Raw genomic sequence first — 21,451 nt, 5'->3', positions numbered from 1 at the left:
CCTCCGGCACCAAATAAACCATGCGATAGTAGCAAAGATTTCCAATGGCTTTTTCTGCCTTCCAAATAATGCAACCAGGTCTAAGAATGATGCCAACGTTGGGTAATCCTTCCTCAACCACCCAAACCTCGACTCCCAAACCATATGGATATTTCAGCAAGACCATAGAGCATGCATCATATTCTCATGCCCACTTCCACAATGTTGACAGGTTGGGTCGTCCAATACCTTTCGCCTGAGTAGATTGGACCTTGTTGGCAATGCTTCAAAACACGCACACCAGAGGAAAATTTTTATTTTGTTGGGTACATCCATCTTCCAAAGCCTCTTCCAGAAAAGCTTTTTGTTTGCCGTGTCCTAAACCAAAGCTTTGTCCATCGTCTCCCTTTCACACAGCAGCTGATAACCAGTTTTTACAGAATATGCACCATCCCTGCTTCTTGGCCAAATCAAACAATCTGGTTGGTCCGTGACACAAAGTGGTATTGCTTTTATTTTCTCTGCTTCAAAAGGTAGGAATAGGTGATCTATCCTTGCATAGTCCCATGCCTTCTTGTCCAGGTCAATCAAAGAAGAGACGCAATTCTTGAAAATCTTATCATAGTTCATCCTTACACTTATCAAGATGACAGCTCTAATTTCATTTGTCAGGAACCTAGTGATCAACGTGTGGTTGCCTCTAAGTTGAACTAGAGAGGAGGTCTAGGGAGAGAATAATGCAATAACTAAGATTGACGAAAAAAAAAAAAGAGGTTGGAACATATTATACCTTACAATTGCAAACTGACATAATCAAAAATACATAGAAATTGGTGAATTTGCCACAAATTTATTAATTACTTAAAACGAAAAAGATAAGAACCCAGATAGTGTAAAATATCTCAAAGTACACTAAATAGTAAAGAATAAATTGCTTTTTAACTTTTTTCTGACTCAAGCCTTCAGCCACCCTATTTTATACGCAAGGAGGAAAAAAAATTATAGCCTTTTAACTGATAAATCAAAATGCAAAAATCAAGCTTCAACTCATCAAAACTTTTCATGCCACTCTAATAGCTCAAAATGTTTGAGTTGATACATTATTCCTTGGGATGTCTGAGGCTGTCCTATTGTAAGCTCTTCAACATCTCTAGCAATTGATAAAAGCCTATTACCTAAATCAGATAGACTGCGACGAAAAGACAATGGTGAAGGAATGTCAGATGGATTAATAACACCAGAAGCACAAGTACAAAAAGTTTGCTGGGTTCCAAGCAACCAGCACGAATAACTTCAGCTGGCAAAATTCACCATTGGGTTTGGGATGAACAGCGCACTATCAGGCATTCCCACCTGTTAAGACAATCAAAATTATTATAAAAAGAAACTAGTTTTATGCTTTGGCTAGAAGAAAGATTCATATAAAAAAGAGAATTTAAGAGATCAAAGAAACAAAGGAAATTGATACTATGTATATCCTAGGAGATGAAGTGTTTACATTTAGTGGCGAATGAAAATAAATAAATTAAAATTCCATGCTTAAAGAAATCTACTTTGTAACAAGCCATATGTGGCTAGCTATTAGAAACATCTGAGGCTACAATCTTGATTCAAATCAAGGATATATATATATATATATATATATATATATATATATATATAAGTCTTCACCATATAATTCAACATGCTATTTGTGGAGCTTTAGAGAATTGTAATCTAATTTAATAAATTCTGCAGCGATTTATTAAAAACACAGAGACCACCATCCTATGGAGCATAAAGTAAGGTTGCAAATCTCCAATCAACTGACATTAATGAAGCACAACATAGAAGATCATACAATTATAGCACTGTTTTAAAACACTATTAAGTAAAAAGTTTCCCCCATAATCTTGCTAGCTACCACTCCCCACAATTTAAACAAGCATATTTCTAGGAAATCCCTTTCTATTAATCCCTCACCAAAAATTGCATAAAGAATTTTTATTTTTTTTAAAAGCACTACAAGATATTAAATTTGTAAATAGTGTGCAAATGATGGTCTAATTCCTCAAAGGTCATTGCATTGAAAAGTTGCTTTAAAGATCACTAACAATGAATGGTTTTTAGTGTAATAGTTGATATAGTTCTTATCTAGTTATCTAATAGTAAAGATAAAATACACACTATGTTGTGACCTAAAATTAGTTTAAATAATTTTTATTTTACTACCATATAAAATAGAATTCAACAATTAAAAAACACTACAAGAAAACTGGGCTATTGCGGCGGGCCTATTGCGGCGGGCACTAAAAACGCCGCTATAAGTCGCCTATTGCGGCGCTTTTTTGGCCCGCCGCAATAGACCAGAACTAGTATGAACTATTGCGGCGGGCTATTGGCCCGCCGCAATAGTTCTAGTATATTGCGGCGAACTACAGCGGCGGGCCAATGACCCGCCGTAATAAGTGACCTATAGCGGCTTTGAACTTAGATATAGCGGCGGGCCAATGACCCGCCGCAATAGGCCTTAAATTACCCCTAGCCCTAAATTTTCCCTCGGGTTTTTCTTTTCCCTTTTCATTTAGCGCCTTATGGTTTTTACACACACACACACACACGCTCGCTCTCTCTCTCTCTCTCTCTCTCTCTCTAAAGAAATCTCCACTCTCATCTCTACCACTACCCACACCCACTAGGCACCATCACCCACCCACCTTCCACCACCGTAAACTCCAACCCAAAATCAACTCACTACTACAAAACAAGGACCAAATCACAAAACCCATCCATCACAAATCACCAACTACAAAGCAAAAACCCAGCCACGAAATCCCCAAATCACAAAACAGCTTATAACCAAATCCAGCCATCACAAAATTTCACCCACCACCAAATCCGATCCACCATAAAATCAAAACTTTAGGGGCATTTCTGATATATATTACCCCAAAAATCACAGTTCTTTTTTTTCAGTTGGTTAAGACCAGAGAGTAAACAGCGAACTGTGAGAGCAGAGCACTGTGTAACCCACGCGCCCCTCTTGCGCTTCCAGCAACTCTACTCTCCGGCGATATCTCCGATAAGGTAACTCCCGGAAACCAAACAATTCCCCACTCAAATTCTATTTTTCAAGTTTTCTGACTCTCCGTTTGTTTTTGTTTTTTTTTTGTGTGGTGTTTATAATGTCAGGTTTCAGAGGGGTTTGAAGCGTAAGCCTATGGCTCTCATCAAGAAGCTTCGCAAGGCAGTAATTGCTTCTTAACCATTTGAATGATTTTTTTATTTGATAATGAGTGTGCTGTTTGTGAATGGTCTTGTGGGTTTTTTTTTTTATGTGGTTTTTAGTTTGTGTTGTTAGTTGATTGATGATTTGATGTGGAATGGTGAGGGGGTTTTGATACTCTCAGTTTGGAATGTGGAAATGACTACACTGTTGTGTAGTTTTGTTTGTAACTTGAAGTGGTATTCGTCTTTTTATGTATAAAAGTCTTTTTATAACAATTGTTTGCTTTTAAATTTTTTGATTGACTAGAAATTTGGAAAGCCATTTCAAGGTTCTTGTTGTGTTCATGAAGGGTTGAGAGGCTTGTCTGTGTCACTATGCAATGTTGAACTTTTTGGTCAAAAAAAAGGGGGAAAAAAGAGAGGGTAAAAATTAATGTTGTATTGTTGTTAGTCAAACCAAAGATGCCTTAGTCTTAAAAAAATAAATTTACCTTCTTTCATTAATTTCGTATTATTTAATAACCTCCCTTAAAGTTAATGAAATAAATGCTTTTAGTTTGAGCAAGGAAACATAAAAAAGATGAATTTGTGGATGTAATCCTAAGATGGTGGTCATGATGGAGAATCATTTGAGACAGTTTTGATATAAACAATGCAGGCCTGTGAATATGTCCGTACAAAATTGTGATTTTAATAATGTGGATGGAGCAAAAAGGGTGAAAGGGAGGCCAAAATGGATGGGGTAGAAGTAGAAGTTATATAGAATAATGGAAAGAGACATGGTTGTTGGAGACACAAGTTAAAACATGACCCTAAATAAGGTTAGTGACATAAAAGGTCTTTGTAGTTGATCCCAATTAGTTTGGCTTAAAGACTTAGTTAAGTTGAGTGGTTGCTTGTAAAACTAAGAGGTGTGGAAGAGATTTGTAAGTAGTTTCATTTATATTGTAATGAATTTTTGACTAAAACACTCAATAGGATTAATAGTTGACAACACTAAATTTTTTTGAGTTATTGGTCTCCGAATATAATCCCAGTTCTTTCCTTTTTCTGCTGTTGAAATTTGACTTAAATTAAACTCTGCAACAATATTGAAATCTGAAAGTGTGATATGTTTTCTTATTTAAGCATGTTTTGTTCTAATAGTTGTTTAATGAGTTAGTACTTCGCACGTCCAAGCTTATGAACATGCTTGCCTTCTTGTGGTCAATGATTTGATTAAGTTGTGTTTTTGCTTGATCAGATATATAGTTGTTGACCTCACTTGAAATTGATGAGTAGCCATATATGTGTGTGTGTATATATATATTGGCTTGTTTTGTATGTTTTTCAATTTTATGACTTGGGCTCCAGTGTGTTTGTTTAGTTTGTCTATGCAACACAACTCAAGGATTGAGAAAGGATCACCATTGAAAAGTGGAGTGTTTAATTTCTTTCATTCTTTTCCCTTTTCAAATATGTTGGAGGTGAAATGAAATTTATATTTTGAGAAGAGAATGCTTGATATGGCCAATTCACAAAAAGAGAATATCTTTCTTAATTGGAACTGCTTATCATTTGTACACCCCAACACTAGCATTGTTATTTCATAACAATCCCCATTGGTAGAAAGTTGACTCATTTATGTCATGGCGTGCTTACTTGGATCTCACACTTGGACTACGAATTTGCATGCTATCGACATCTGGATGATGGACTTCCTTGGAGCTGTCTTGAAAATCCCTCTCTCTGGTGTGTGTTTATAATCTTGAGAGATGTTTTATCTTGACTTTAATTACATACTTTTTGTCTGCATTGAGTGATGTTTTGAGGCTAATAACTAGAACATTGCCTTTTTTGTTTGTTTGTTTTTATTTATTTATTTATTTATTTATTATTAATGGCTTCAATGATGTTAGGGATATTTGGGGGTTGTTGTATATTGGTAATGCAGTTGTATTAGTGGTTCAATATTGATATTGTATAGTGTATTGAGATTGTTATATGCATGTTAGTGAGAATAAGAGGCTGGGCTGGGTGGTTGTGACAGGGTGGCAAGTCAGTTAGTTAGAAGTTAGTTAGGGAGTTGGGCTTAGCTGGTTGGGCTTAGTTGTGGGAGTACCAGCACAAATCTCTCCAATTGTTTGATGATCATTACTTGGCTCAAAAGTAGCAGGAGGGAGTTTTATCTGGGGGTAGTAAAAGTTGCAGTGACTTGTATTTTATGAATAAGGGTCACCTTGATATATTTATATAGATGTGGTTATGAGATTGTAAAGTTACACCATGGGATGGGATAAAAAGATTGGAGAAAAAATGTCCAATCTGTTTATACTTTGTCTAAAAATAATTGTTTGGCTGTCTAAGTTTTGACAGCTCAGCTCTACTTATCCGAATTATTGTTATTATTTTTTGTTTATTATTAGAAATCAATTTTGTTTGGCTGCGGAGAAAGTGTAAAAGGGTCTTTGTTGTTTTGGTATTATAAGCAGTGTAATACATTTCATTAATAATGCAAATTTAGAATAAGAAAAAAAAAAAAACTGATATCACTGATTCATGTGTGTGTGTGTAATTTGGAAGGATTTGCTATGTACAACCTAATGCTAGAGAATGAAATGAGTTTAGTTCTAGTTTTGGGTCTTCAAAATGAGCAGTAAAATGAAATTTGGGCGAATTGGTATCATAAAGCACAAGTTTTTGGCACAATTGGAAAGAGTTGTTATATGCAACAAACAAACCTTTAGGTAGCTGAGTGTTAATGTGATCATTGTCTTTAGCAAAATGGTGATTGCAGAGAGTAAACCATAGAGGAAATGATAGGTGATTGTCTTTTTTGTTTTTGTTTTGCTGAATGATCATCTATCAAAGCTTTTTTAGCGATTGTCGATTGGTCTCATGTATATACTATGTAGGATGTACTACAAAGTTATTGGCTGGCTTCTAGAAGGTCTACTCACAGCCAGCCTACACTAATAAATTCTTGACACGTCTAAGAATATAAATATATATATAGATCAGGTCACTTTTGCCGTCTGAAAGAACCAATGTGTTTGGCAAAGAACTTGACCAGACCCTTGTCCTTCCTATACCCTACAATGTAGTATTTTCCAGTTTCACCCTTTGCTCTTATTTTGTCTTTTTTTTTTTAAGAGAATCCAATAATTCTAAGACAGAAGCAAGGCCAGCAAAGCCACCCAATAAAAAAAAAAAATTATACTTTATCACTTTAAACTGTATTTTATATTATATTTTGTACTCTAAATTTTTCGAATATAATTTTTACAATGACCGCCGAAGCACTGTGACTCGCACCCATGGGAAATCGGTGAGAGAGAGAGAGGGACGAGCAAGAGAGGGCGTGTCTCGATCTGGCGGGTCGCCGCTTCGAGTGAATCGGTGGTGTAGATACTGTGTGGTTCAATCTGCTTTAGGCGAATTTCATTATAATTCTAAGTTCTCTAATTGATGATGTTATTTGTCTGTCTGTCTCTATAACTCTCTTTTGTGTTTTGTGGGAGCTATGATGTGTATGTGTTGCTGATGTTTCTGGGCTGAAATGCTTTTTGGATTTGTTTGTGTGAATTTAAGGTAATGGTCCTTGCCCATCGTGGATGTGATTTTCGTTTGTGTTTCTGTTATTCTGTGAATTGCTGTTGTATTTTGGTAATTGATGTTATTGCCTGAATATTCTATGAATTTGAGGTATTGGGTTGTTGTTGGTTTTAGTTTTAACAAACGAAAACAATATTTTCTGATTTGATTTGATTGTGTTTATTGCAAGAGTTATATTTTTTGGGTTGTGCTTGGGGCAAATGAGGTTATTTTTTATTATTTTTGGTTTTTAGATAACTGGAGTGTGAAGGCAATTAGAAGAAAGACCACCGGAACTGGAAGGATGAGGTACCTCTGCCACGTTCCTCGCAGATTCAAGAGTGGCTTCAGAGAGGGTATAATATTTTTACCCTTATTTGATTTATCTTGGTCGTAATTTTTAAACAAAATTGGTGTGTGTTATGTAGTCAAAATTGTTCTATAACTCTCTTTTGATGCTCTTCAAAATGGATGAAATCTATCTCTATGCTAACTTATCTTTGCCTAAGCACCGCCTTGATTGTCACCTAGCCAAAATACAATCTTTACTGCTATCATGGAGAATCCTGTCATCTGTATGTTTCTCCAATTGAGGTCCTGGGTAAATGTACCTAATCTTCAACACATACAATTTCTTTGATTATTTATGTGTTTGTTTAAATCTTGAAATCTGTTATATGTTTGATTAAAGAGAAATTGAAAGCTTTTTGTGTGAGAAAGAGAGGGCTTGTTGGTGTTAGGGATAGGAGCATTGACTGTGATTGACTGATTGTGGAGTGAGGAAATTTGTATTATGAGGGTTTTTTTTCTTTAACGATTGAGACCTTAGAGATGTTTGGGATAATACTTTTGACTCAACTGAGGATGTTTCTGCATTTCCACCAGATATGGCTACTTATTAAGATTAAATGGAGTGCTGGAGAAATTGATTGCATTAGGTTTTTTATGCTAAGTAGGGCCTTAGCAAAGTGGTTGGGTATGTGGCACCTAAAGCAGTTTGGTTTTAATGCTAGGTGGTGCTTAGCTGTGGGATTGTTTATCATTAAAGACTGTTTCAGTAAGATCTGAGCTTCTGCAGCTTTATGTTTTTGACAATCATTGCCAATGAGCTCTTGTTCAAATGGCACTTTCTCCATCCATAAAGAATAGAATAGGCTGGAGGGTGAGGTCGTGGCTTCATGGGTGCGTGTGTAACTAATTACTTTTACCTAGTCTGTCTACACCTGTAGTTGTAATCTTAGAGAGTATAGTTTATCTACACCTCTTGTTGTGAGGCACTGATGGAAATCAATAACTCATGACTTGAGGGTCCTTTGTTTCGTTATTTTCACAAGATTTGAATATGGAAATCTAGCAATGTGACCTAAACAGTTGATGATTGATGACTTCTGCAAATTAGTTGATTGTTGTGGTAGAGTATAGTTTGATTCACTGATTTTGGTATGGGTTTGCAGGCATTTGTCGATAGAGAAGAATCGGTGCCAACAAAGCCCAGTCCTCCATCACCGGCGCTGCCTTAGGTCTCTCCCTCTCTCTCTCTCACTCTCAATCTCACTCAAGACACTCTCACAAGGCCGACTAACAGTAAGTTTTTTAAATTGTTTGTTTTGATTTTTGTTTTAGGGATTTTGATATTTTGTCTTCCTTCCGTGTTTTTATTGTTGCTTTCTTGATTTCAATGAATCTGTGTACTTTATTGCAGTCTTGGAAATTTGTCTTTGATTCTTGATTTTGTTGTTCGCTTCTTGCTTTTAATGCAACTTGGTCATCCTGTGTTGGCAGCCCATTTTCTGTTTGGATTTTAGTCTAGCAGTTTCATTTATAGCTTACAGAACTGTAGATATGTGACCTTTTGTGGACTTTGTTTCCGTTTGCAGAACCCGCAAAAGTACCCTGAAGATGACATTCATTGCATTTTTGACTTCTCAAAATAAGAAATATGCTGGGCATTTGTTGAATATTTTTTTAAAAGTTTTAAATCAATGTGTTGTTTTCGGAAACTAAAAAAACCATTATGTTAAGATACTGTGCAAAATTTTAGAAGAAAATGTGCCTTATTATTATTATTATTATTATTTTTGATGATTTTTTTTAAAATTTAAATAAGTGGAGCTCATAATTCTTTTTTTCTAATTATTTTATCTCCTTTGTGTCCTTTGATCATGAAATAGTCTTTTCTCAATAAAATTTCTTATATATATGTATATAATCAATAAGTGGAACTCTATGGCAAGCATTTGTATTGCTTTGCTGACATGAGGGCCTTTGGCAGGATCCTTGCCAGTTAATTGTGGACATTGAATGAGCTTTGTTTTCTTTATGCTGTGTTCAAACGTTTCTCTAATCTGCAAATGTTAGGTATGATTCATCCTTATGTTTCTGCATAGTCTTGATTCATTTACGAATACGTTATATGCTCATTCCTGTTATATGATGACATTACCCGGTTCATCCGCCTCCAGTTTGAATATGGCATCTTGAAAATACATTTGGTTTTCATGTTTGACAGTGATGATATATCATTGGATGGCCTAGAGCAAGAACTGGAAGAATGCAAAAATGACGATGTAAGTAATTCCATATCATTTCCTTTGAAAATTCATTCCTTTAGATACATATTTGTTTTATCAACTCTCCTTTAAGCTGCAATTCTTTGTTTATTTTATTTCTTTTGCTTTCTCCTTGTACATTTTCATCATGTTTTATTATGTAAATTGGTTTTTGTTGCTTACCAAACAAAAAAAAGGATTCATGTGTATTTTTAGAGGTTTATGTATTAATGATTCCCCCCATCTCTTTAATAATGTTGGTAGTTGCAAACGTACTATCTGAAGGTACGAAATTAAGAGAGTATACAAAGGGGGTTGAGAACAATTTACGGAAAGTTGAATTGGACTCAATTCAGGTTTGTGCTTGCTTAACAAAATCCTCTTCTGCCAATCAATAGTTTTATTTGTAAGGGGGATTGAAATTGTGGGGTTTTTCATGTTGTACAATATTTGGTTTTTTGGGTTTTTCATGTTGTATGCTGTTCTTGAAAATTCATTGAGAATCTTTTTAGTACTATGAAACAAAAGTGTAACAATAGTAAAAGGAATTGTAACCAGTTTTGAAGGTTTTAAATTGTTATGTTTAAATTAAATTTGTTAGTTTACTTTGCTAATCTGTGAATTGTGGTGATAAGTAGAGAATTGCAACCATTTATAATATTTAAATACCATGAAATTTCAGCAAGTTGAGATGATCAGTAGAGAATCTATCATGCAGTCACATGAGAAAATTCAATAATTCAAGGCTTTATACAGTACTTAACTCAATTGAAATGATTTCTTTTTCAATTTGTGAATAATAGAAGTATTTGTTTTGCCTAATTCATAGTGTAATTTACCAAGTTTCTTTGGTCAGTTTTCTTAATCCTCTTATACTTTAAGGTCTATTTTGGAAGAGAATTATGGGTGGAAAAAGGTTATAAATAAAGGGGTTCACACATTGAAGAAGCCACAATATTGGTTTATGTTTTTAGTAAAGTATGGTATTTGGTCTTGCTACTTTTTGAAAGTACTACAATTTGACAGTGTGCATGATATTCTGTTTTTGTTCAGACTTTCAGTAGTGTTATAACCATAGAGTTCTTAAAATCCTAAGCATTCATTGTTAAATGAGTAATTTCAATTTTTCCACATCAATGCATTCAAACAATTAACACTATTTCGGCATCTATTTAAATTGTTGATGGAGAGTCAAAATTCAAACCACTCATTTAACAATGAATTTTTAGAACCTCATTTATCTTCAAAGCTTGTAGGAGCTTTTATTTTTTGCTTAAGTTCTGGAAATTCGGACTCTTTCAGCACTTGACTAATCTATAAGACCATCATAATTGCTAAAACGACTTTGGTTACCAACAGGGTTGAACTCAGACCATATGCTAAGAGATGACCAACCACCAATCAATAGTTCTTCCAAAAATTTTATGTTACTACTTCACTTGGTATGAAGTTAGAAACACAACTCATACCCAGTCTTCCAAAAAAGAAAATGTGTGTCTTGCAAACTTTTTTTTTTTTGTTGTTTTGTTTTTAAGATGCCATTGAAGTTAGAAAATGTGTGTCCCAAATTTTTTTTGTTTTTCTTTTTATTATTTTAATTTAGAGTAGGGAGTTAAAAACAAGAATTAAAAAACAAAACAGGAAGAGGGAGAGACCGTTGGATAGGTGGTTATTTTTTAGTAGTATATTTTTATAAGGAAAAACAGGAACAGAAAACAGAGATATATATATATATATATAATAAATCCAAAATAATTGCAGCATTAGTGAGTTGGAATGGAACCGTGAAAGCTGGCACGTGCAGATTAGTTGTGTTTTGGGGGTGGCTGGTAGTGGTAGTGGTGGGGGTTTAAGGAAAGAAGATGCTGCTTTGTGATTCGGATCTTCTTTTCATTTGCTGTCGCTGCCTTTTCATACTGCATCATTCAGCATCTCATCTTCTTTTTATTTTGTCAACCCTCTTCTTTGCTAATTCCACGCTTTTTCTTTCTTTCCTTTTTGTTTTGTTTTGTTTTGTTTTGAATTCAACACCACACCACAGCATAGCCTTGAATTCAAAACAACAACATCACGAAGGAAGCTTTGTCCAGTTTTTTTTTTATTTTTTTAATTTAGACAGTAGTTCAATAACTATTACAATGAGTAGATGATGGATTTAAACCTTACTTCTTTTTAACAAATGAAAATAAATCATATAGGAATTAATAATAAAACTCTTCAAGCCTAAATTCCTAACATTACGCTACAATTTTTTTTGAGTGAGAAGATACTTTTTTCAACAGGTTAAGCAACCAAGCAACACTTTTTTTTTTTAATAGTTTAATCTATTAGAAAATAATAAATTTAATCACTAAACTTTTATTTTAACTAACTAATATATATATATATATATATATATGATTACCTTTTTCAATTTAGTTTTTGAGAAGATACTTTTTTCAATAGGTTAAGCAACATAACACCAATTTTTTTAATGGTTTAATTTATTAGAAAATAATAAATGTAATCGCTTTACTTTTATTCTAACAAACATTTCATATATATATAGGTTCTATATATATATATATATATATATATATATATATATATATATATATTTTTTCAATAGAATACATCATTTCTCTGTGGGAACACAATTTAAATGATTGTATCTATATAAGAAACTATAGGTATTTAACTCTCAGTGCTTTCCTACATTTTTTGTAGCAAACCTTTATGATATGACATTTTCCTACCTCAGTTTGCAGTAACTCTCTTCTCACATTGAAAAGCATATGTTAAGATCTCCACTAAATTATATTCGATCTTTTCTTTCTTTATTATTATTTTTTTCTTGTTCAAATTAAGTTGCTGCAGTGGTCTTAACCTCTTTTTAATTACCACAATAACTTTTAATGGCTTCACTCTTTTAGTATTATTATAGATATTTTAATAGACCTTTTTTTCTATTAAGGAGTTTATCTGCCCATTATAATTAATATAGATATTTCAGACTTCGACACTTGAAATGGGAAGGCGAAAGACAAATCTACGCACGCATTCTAAGAGTTTAACATTGGAAAGAGCTTCTTCACAAGATGCGGATGAAGTGAGGGACCAAGAAACGCATGAAGCTTCTACACAAGGTATGAGCTTTTTACTTAATAGTTTACCATTTATACACAAGGTATGGGCATGTAAGTTGTGAACCCTTATATTAAATTTCATGAAACAAATGGACTTTTGCATGGTTTAATTTTTTAATTGAACTAAAGTTTTTAATTGGTCATAAGAAAAGTAATGACCATTTGTTTAATAGAATATTTAGACTCATCCTATTAGATGATTTTCACGCTTTGTTATTTGACATTGGTTGATATTGTCTCCTTCAAAATTTAGATGTGCAACCAGCTGTACGTGTCACTCGCGGGGCAAGCAAGTACTTGGATGTTTGGGATCTTCCTGATGACGAAGAAATTGAGTTGTCACTAAATAGTTTGCATCAGCCTGTTGATGATGGGGCAAGGACTTTCACTGGTTTCTTGGGTACAATTGCGCAGAAACCACACATGTGCCCGATTAGATATCTTAATTGGAAGAACATGCCAGAAGAATTTAAAGAAGAGTGTTGGCGTGTTGTAGAGGTATTAAAGAAGTTATAATACTTCTAATTATCATATTTTGTATTAAGTTTTATATAATTAATTTAGCATGAACACATTTGTAATTTGATAACTCAACTATTTGATTGTAGCATAAATACAGTGTTCCTGTTAATCCTATTGCAGATGAGGCTCTGAAGGCATTTACCTTGCAAAAAATTGGGAAGGCTTGGAGGGATTATAAGCCTAGGATGAAGAAACGACATTATATACCTCATTCAAGAAACAAAACACGAGTAAAGAACAACCCACCCAAGGGATGCATACTAGAAGATTGGGATATACTTGTCGATCATTGGTATACTGATGATGCAGTGGTATGTTTGTTTTATCTCTCTTTTCCATCATGGATCATACCAAAAGGAGAATGATTATTGAGAAATTAAAAGAATACATATTGGATTGCTTTCAGATAGGATTTGTTAATTTTATGTAGGTTTGTTGTGAAACTGGTATATATGAGAAGTTTTGTTTCATATTTCATTTTTGTTTAATTTGGTAGAAGTTTTGGAGGTGGTAAATGCTAGTTTGTATCAAGGTTCAAAAACAAAGGCAACTGTGTGGTGTTTAATATTTTGATGTCCATTAAATTGCTACAAGTGAAGCTTTAATTATCAAATTGTTACTCTTTATCATCATGTAGTTCCTCTCATTCTTTTATAGGTGTTGCCAATAGATACCAAATGATATTTCATAGATTTGACTTTAGCTAAAGGTAGCTTTAGATCCTTAAAGCATACTGTATATAACTATTAGTATTTTGTTGAATGTAGATACAGTCAGAGAAGAATAAGGACCGTCGCTCTAAACAGGATGAGTTACATACTGCTGGCTCTTGTAGCTATGCTGTGCATGCTGCAAAAAAGGTAATAAGTATTATAACCCTTTTTAAATGATTTGGATTTCTCCTAAAGTTTATGTGGAACTTTGTATCATCATTACATAAATATGTTGTTCATAATGTAGGCAAAAACGGACGGACAACCTATAGAGCGTGCAGTATTATATCAAGTACTACATACTCGTAAAGATGGAACTGCAGTTAACCCTGTAGTGAAAGCAAAAATGGTGAGTAATTTCTCCCTTGTAGATGGGGGTAACGAAATAGGAATTCAAGAAACAATATTGTATATAGAAACAATACTACCACTTGTGTAACTTTTTTGAAATCCCATGTCTCATCCTATATATATATATATATGATGGGGTCATTTTAACAATATGATTTCTAACTTTTTTTTGTTTTGTTCAAACACACATATCAGGACAAAATGAAGGAATTGTTGGAGATATCTTCGAATCAATTGCAGTCATCTGACACGAGTGGTAGTATTGCATGGTCACCAGATGATGTGTTTGCCAAAGTGATGGGTAAGGAGCGTAAAGGTCGTGTTCGTGGGGTGGGATTTGGTCCAACCCCAAGTGGTCGAAGTAGCAAGAGCGTTCTCACAGACATTGAAATACACTCAAGTCAAGCTAGGGACAATGAAGTTGCACAACTGAAGGCTTCCTTGGCTACTATGGAGGAGAAACTAGCGGGTTTTGATGAAATGAAGCAAAAACTTAGTCAATTCGAAGAAATGGAGCAAAGAATGGAGGAAAGAATGGAGGAAAGAATGGAGCAAAGAATGGAGCAAAGATTGGAGCAAAGAGTGGCTCGCATGCTTCAACAGATGTCTCCTCAATGCAATCAGGTATATGAACAAAGACTTAGTCAATGTTTTGAAGACATTTTTATTTTAGAAAGAATGAAAATGCATTTTTTTAGAAAGAATACAAAATTGAACTTAAAAGTTTAGTTGTAAGATAAATATTAAAAATTAAAAAAAAAATTAAGCAACACTTGTTGAAAATGCAATATTGACTAGTGGGATAACATTTTTTGTTAAATGTATAGACAAATATAGGCAATGATAGGATAAAGTGGACCAAAAAAAGTTAAATTTTCTGGTGTGGCTAGAGCATATGTTTTGCTTTGTTAACAAGTCACTGATCTGATCTCATCGAGTGGCTATTGTCTTCGCTGACCAAAAGGAAGGAATAGATATTTTAACTCTCTCTGAAGTGAAACTAGACAAATGTACTGTGTGTTGGCGTTGATTGATTGGTTGTTTGCACCCACATTTTTCATTAATGAGGTTTTGTAAACAACCTTGCACCACATGACAAAGTACTCTGGCTGCCTGGCCAGTGACGGAGATCGATTTTCTTTTATAGAAAGAGACAAGCAGGTCCCTTATTCGAGTCCTGTCATTGTCTTTAATCTATATATATTTTTTTCCCTTTTTATTTATTTATTTTGGGCTGAATGATGATAGTAACATTAATCTGCTATTAATAGTTAATACATTTAAAATGTATAATTACCCAATTTCTCAGTCAAATCAAATGGAGGATTATGCTCCATTTTTTGTTAAACTAGAGATGTTTGGAATTGGTGGTTATTTGTTTTCTTGTCATTCTATTCTATTTATACGTACTAATTGAGTAACCATACTTTGTATGTAGGATGTTCCTTTGGCCGAACATTCTCCAAGTCTGCCAAAATCGTCAGCCGCATCCTATCAACCAAGAAGCTTATAAGTTTTATTTTGGTGTTCGACGACTTTTTTGTGAACAAAGAACTATGGAAGAATGAGGAAGCATTTTTTGCAAGTGTTGAAGGATATTTGTTAAACACTTTGGAACTTTGATTATTGTATTAGCTTAATTTGAATGGTTGTTTTACTCAAAAGACCACATCTTTTTTTGTTAATTTTATGATGGTGGTTATGGACAATGTTATGTATTTGAGAATATATTTCTATGCAAATATTACGTTAGTTTGGAGACATTTGTGGTGTTGTTAATTAATTATATTTGTGGTATTGTGTTAGTAGAAAAACTACTATAGGTTCTTTGTAACAGGTTTCAACAATATATTTGATGCAAAACAGGTTCTTTGAAACAGGTTGTCTCTTGTAATTGATGTAAACAGTAGTTTCAAAGCCCACTGGAAAAAAAAAAAAAAAAAGAACCTATAGCGGCGGTCAAAAAGCGCCGCAATAGGTTCCCATTTTATCTATTAAATGGGAACCTATTGCGGCGCTTTTTGACCGCCGCGATATGTTTGAACCTATAGCGGCGGGCAAAAAGCGCCGCAATAGGTTCCCATTTAATAGATAAAATGGGAACCTATTGCGGCGCTTTTTGACCGCCGCTAAAGGTGAACACAATAGCGGCGGGCACGACCCGCCGCTAAAAGTCATTTGAAACAAATTCGAACGGGCCTATAGCGGCGGTTTTATGCCCGCCGCAATAGACTAAAACCGCCGCTGAAAATCGTATCTATAGCGGCGGGTTTTTGTACCGCCGCAATAGAGCTATTGCGACGCGACAAGCCTGGCGGGGAGAACCGCCGCAATAGCCCCCGCCGCAATAGGTTAAATGTACCTATAGCGGCGGTTTTTGGGGCTTTAGCGGCGGTTTTGGCCCGCCGCAATAGCCCAGTTTTCTTGTAGTGAAAGGTGGCAAAAATCAAAATTTTAATTACCATGGAAGGAATTTGACAATAACTTGGAGCACCACATACAGAGGTTGGAATTTGAGCAAGTGGTGGAATGTCCAACACCAAAGATTTAGGGCTGCTTTTGGCATCGCTTTTCTTAGTTTGTGAAATTTGACAATCCTTAGGAGCAGACGGAGAGATTTCCGTTTCATTCTGCAGAGTCAAGTCAAACACACTCGGTCTATGTTTCATCTTATTAGTTTCAGCCTGTCTTAAGAAATATTTTTGTGCATGACTAGCAATCTGGGCTAGGGTTTTGTTGGTCACAAACTTCTGTGAAATTTCTTTCCAATCATGTTTCCCAAGCTAGTTTAGACTAGCTAGAAATAATTGGTGCTCTTCCTCAGTCCATCGCTTCATTGAAACAAACAGCAAATTAAGTACATTAAAAACTGCTAATTAAAAATTTGTATGTCCAATGCTAACTTCTTTCCAGCAAACAACATATTGACATAATGTTTTTTACTTCCATAAGAAAGAAAACACAAGATTTTTTTACTTTCTATAAACTAAAACTAAAAGCAGGTTTTTGACATAATATACACCTTTTGTTTTCTGATCAATAGCAATGCTTGGCTCTCTAACAACTCGACTCTTGTTGTTCTCAACGTTGCCATTAACATTATTTTGTAAATAAACACTAAAAATTTTGATGCACGCAGCTGCATTAGTATTATTATTGGCAGTATTGCTAATAACAAAGGTGGTGCAAGTCCTAAAGTTGTGGCCAGTGAGGCCACATTGGGAGCACTTTCTTTCCCTCACCATTGTTCTCTCTAGCAATGACCAACCCAACCCCTTAACTCTCTTTCAAACTCTTATTACAATGTGTCTATTACATGGTGAGAGGGTTATATATATGGATAAGAATTTTGTATTCGTATTAGCAGTCGGATTGATAGTAGAAGAATGTTAACGGCTAGTAAATGAACCGCCTAAAATAAAAAAGAGAGGCGGTGGATCTAAAATCTGAATTCCACTTGCCTATCGGAAAGTATGGTCGGTGATGGGTTTTTGGTTTTAATTAAAACCGGTTAGCATACATATGTTTAATTCTTGATGTGAAAATGCACTTCATAATTACTAATTTTTTGTAATTATAATAAAATTGTTTATAGCATTATCAATTCGGTCATATACGGGTTCAACCAAAATTAGACCAAAAAACCAAGAACCAATTTCTACTCAAATTTTTGTCCGGTCTAATTTTTAAAACCATACTGTTGGTGTTACTTACCAAATAAAAAAAGTATTTCTTTTGCTAGAGTTTAAGTTATAACTAATTGGTCGGCCTTCAAACACTAAAAGGGTTGGTTTAGTGATATTTATGAAGTCATGGGTCTAACCAACAATGGGGCCACCTTCAAGGGATTCTTCCATGCAATTTTCCCCATTCTAATCCAACGACTTATATAGCTTAATACCTACTAATAGTTTGACTTTTTATATTTAATTTTTTTATTAATAAACGTGTCTATAGCACTTCGAGGGCTTGAATATTTCTTCGGGTATGTGGGGTCTCTCTGCCTCACACACTAGATAATTGCTCGAAAGAATCCCTTGAAGGTGGCCCCATTGTTGGTTAGACCCATGACTTCATAAATATCACTAAACCAACCCTTTTAGTGTTTGAAGGCCGACCAATTATTTATAACTTAAACTCTAGCAAAAGCAATACTTTTTTTATTTGGTAAGTAAAAATTAAGAAAATCAAATCATATAACATAAAAGCAATTAACTACAGTAAATTCGAGTTTCTAACCCTCTCCACCCGGTGGTCACTCTATCTCCCCCAAAAATGCCCAAACCCACATACCACCAAAGAGTAGACCCATCACTTCTAAATGGCAATAACACTCAATAGAAAGAAGAACAAGAAATACAATCAGTACTTCTCTTAGTGCTTGCTTGTTAATTACAAAAAATTAGTAATTATGAAGTGCATTTTCACATCAAGAATTAAACATGTTAAAATTTAAAAAAATGAGAATCTTAAAAAAATTAAGAAAATCAAATAATATAACATAAAAGCAATTAACTACAGTAAATCCGAATTTCTAACCCTCTCCACTGGTGGTCACTCTATCTCCCCTAAAAATGCCCATACCCACATACCACAAGAGAGTAGACCCATCATTTCTAAATCACGATAACACTCAATAGAAAGAAGAAGAAATACAATCAGTACTTCCTTTAGTGCTTGCTTGTTCAAAATTCCTTGTATCCTAATTCCCCTTCACTGCATTCATTTTCATTATACCAGATACTTACTTCCATATGTCTCTCTTTTTGTATGTTTAAGTGTTTAATGTTTATGTTTTGTCAGATGAGAATTGTAATAATCTCGCAAAACCCAAACTATATGTATGCTAACCGGTTTTAATTAAAACCAAAAACCCATCACCGACCATACTTTCCGAGAGGCAAGTGGAATTCAGATTTTAGACCCACCGCCTCTCTTTTTTATTTTAGGCGGTTCATTTACTAGCCGTTAACATTCTTCTACTATCAATCCGACTGCTACTAGGAATACAAAATTCATATCTATATATATAACCCTCTCACTATGTAATAGACACATTGTAATAAGAGTTTGAAAGAGAGTTGTAGTAGTTATTAAGGGGTTGGGTTGTTCATTGCTAGAGAGAACAATGGTGAGGGAAAGAAAGTGCTCCCAATGTGGCCTCACTGGCCACAACTTTAGGACTTGCACCACCTCTGTTATTAGCAATACTACCAATAATAATACTAATGCAGCTGCGTGCATCAAAATTTTTAGTGTTTATTTACAAAATAATGTTAATGGCAACGTTGAGAACAACAAGAGTCGAGTTGTTAGAGAGCCAAGCATTGCTATTGATCAGAAAACAAAAGGTGTATATTATGTCAAAAACCTGCTTTTAGTTTTAGTTTATAGAAAGTAAAAAAAATCTTGTGTTTTCTTTCTTATGGAAGTAAAAACATTATGTCAATATGTTGTTTGCTGGAAAGAAGTTAGCATTGGACATACAAATTTTTAATTAGCAGTTTTTAATGTACTTAATTAAAGAAGTGATGGACTGAGGAAGAGCACCAATTATTTCTAGCTAGTCTAAACTAGCTTGGGAAACATGATTGGAAAGAAATTTCACAGAAGTTTGTGACCAACAAAACCCTAGCCCAGATTGCTAGTCATGCACAAATATATATTTCTTGAGACAGGCTGAAACTAATAAGATGAAACATAGACCGAGTGTGTTTGACTTGACTCTACAGAATGAAACGAAAATCTCTCCATCTGCTCCTAAGGATTGTCAAATTTCACAAACTAAGAAAAGCGATGCAGAAAGCAGCCCTAAATCTTTGGCGTTGGACATTCCACCACTTGCTCAAATTCCAACCTCTGTATGTGGTGCTCCAAGTTATTGTCAGATTCCTTCCATGGTAATTAAAATTTTGATTTTTGCCACCTTTTTTAATTGTTGAATTCTATTTTATATGGTAGTAAAATAAAAATTATTTAAACTAATTTTAGGTCACAACATAGTGTGTATTTTATCTTTACTATTAGATAACTAGATAAGAACTATATCAACTATTACACTAAAAACCATTCATTGTTAGTGATCTTGAAAGCAACTTTTCAATGCAATGAACCTTTGAGGAATTAGACCATCATTGCACACTATTTACAAATTTAATATCTTGTAGTGCTTTTAAAACAAATAAAAATTCTTTATGCAATTTTTGGTGAGGGATTAATAGAAAGGGATTTCCCAGAAATATGCTTGCTTAAATTGTGGTGAGTGGTAGCTGGCAAGATGTTGGGGGAAACTTTTTACTTAATAGTGTTTTAAAACAGTGCTATAATTGTATGATCTTCTATGTTGTGCTTCATTAGGACGAATGTCAGTTGATTGGAAATTTGCAACCTTACTTTATGCTCCATAGGATGGTGGTATCTACGTTTTTAATAAATCGCTGCAGAATTTATTAAATTAAATTACAATTCTTTAAAGCTCCACAGATAGCATGTTGAATTATATGGTGAAGACTTATATATATCCTTGATTTGAATCAAGATTGTAGCCTCAGATGTTTCTAATAGCTAGCCACATATGGCTTGTTACAAAGTAGATTTCTTTAAGCATGGAATTTTTATTTATTTATTTCCATTCGCCACTAAATGTAAACACTTCATCTCCTAGGCTATACATAGTATCAATTTCCTTCTGTTTCTTTAATCTCTTAAATTCTCTTTTTTATATGAATCTTTCTTCTAGCCAAAGCATAAAACTAGTTTCTTTTTATAATGATTTTGATTGTCTTAACAGGTGGGAATGTCTGGTAGTGCACTGTTCATCCCAAACCTAATGGTGAATTTTGCCAGCCAAAGTTATTCGTGCTGGTTGCCTGGAACCCAACATACTTTTTGTCCTTGTGCTTCTGGTGTTATTGATCCATCTGACATTCCTTCACCACTGTCTTTTTGTCGCAGTCTATCTGATTTAGAAAATAGGCTTTCATCAATTGCTAGAGATGTTGAAGAGCTTACAATAGGATGCCTCAAACCTCCCAAGGAATAAATGTATCAACTCAAACATCTGGAGCTATTAGAGTGGCATGAAAAGTTTTGATGAGTTGAAGCTTGATTTTTGCATTTTGATTTATCAGTTAAAGGGCTACAAATTTTTTTCCCCTTGCGTATAAAATAGGGGGCTGAAGGCTTGAGTCAGAAAAAAGTTATAAAGCAATTTATTCTTTACTATTTAGCGTACTTTGAGATATTTTACACCATCTGAGTTCTTATCTTTTCCCTTTTAAGTAATTAATAAATCTGTGGCAAATTCACCAATTTCTATCTATTTTTTATTATGTCAATTTGCAATTATAAGGTCATTGATAATATGTTCCAACCTCTCTTTTTTTTTTTTTTCCGTCAATCTTAGTTATTGCATTATTCTCTCCCTAGTCCA

The 21,451-nt window shown here is 34.2% G+C and overlaps 1 protein-coding gene and 2 pseudogenes across 1 annotated transcript; 2 read left to right on the top strand and 1 right to left on the bottom strand.

The window, feature by feature from the left end:
* Positions 1-1,057: 1,057 nt before the first annotated feature.
* LOC142620666 (uncharacterized) lies at positions 1,058-17,264 on the bottom strand (annotated as a pseudogene).
* On the top strand, positions 2,520-15,782 carry LOC142620904 (uncharacterized). The gene is made up of 14 exons (XM_075794207.1): positions 2,520-3,045; positions 3,151-3,208; positions 7,014-7,115; positions 8,214-8,343; positions 9,032-9,117; positions 9,269-9,330; positions 9,573-9,664; positions 12,301-12,433; positions 12,687-12,931; positions 13,042-13,266; positions 13,723-13,815; positions 13,916-14,017; positions 14,215-14,643; positions 15,458-15,782. Exons 8-14 carry the CDS (start codon positions 12,316-12,318, stop codon positions 15,530-15,532), a joined length of 1,287 nt encoding a protein of 428 aa, XP_075650322.1. The 5' UTR covers positions 2,520-3,045; positions 3,151-3,208; positions 7,014-7,115; positions 8,214-8,343; positions 9,032-9,117; positions 9,269-9,330; positions 9,573-9,664; positions 12,301-12,315; the 3' UTR covers positions 15,533-15,782.
* A 1,883-nt stretch (positions 17,265-19,147) lies between the features above and the next one.
* Positions 19,148-21,102, top strand: LOC142620665 (uncharacterized; annotated as a pseudogene).
* The last annotated feature ends 349 nt before the right edge of the window (positions 21,103-21,451 follow it).

The sequence above is a fragment of the Castanea sativa genome, chromosome 12, assembly GCF_040712315.1.
Source record: "Castanea sativa cultivar Marrone di Chiusa Pesio chromosome 12, ASM4071231v1".
Classification (NCBI taxonomy): domain Eukaryota; kingdom Viridiplantae; phylum Streptophyta; class Magnoliopsida; order Fagales; family Fagaceae; genus Castanea; species Castanea sativa.
This window is presented reverse-complemented; position numbering and strand designations above follow the sequence as displayed.

Bases quoted from the DNA above. Each gene is read 5' to 3' on its own strand.
- LOC142620904 (XM_075794207.1), top strand. From the start codon at position 12,316: ATGGGAAGGCGAAAGACAAATCTACGCACGCATTCTAAGAGTTTAACA. The intron at 12,932-13,041 runs GTATTAAAGAAG...ATTTGATTGTAG, and splicing joins AGTGTTGGCGTGTTGTAGAG to CATAAATACAGTGTTCCTGT. The intron at 13,267-13,722 runs GTATGTTTGTTT...TGTTGAATGTAG, and splicing joins GGTATACTGATGATGCAGTG to ATACAGTCAGAGAAGAATAA.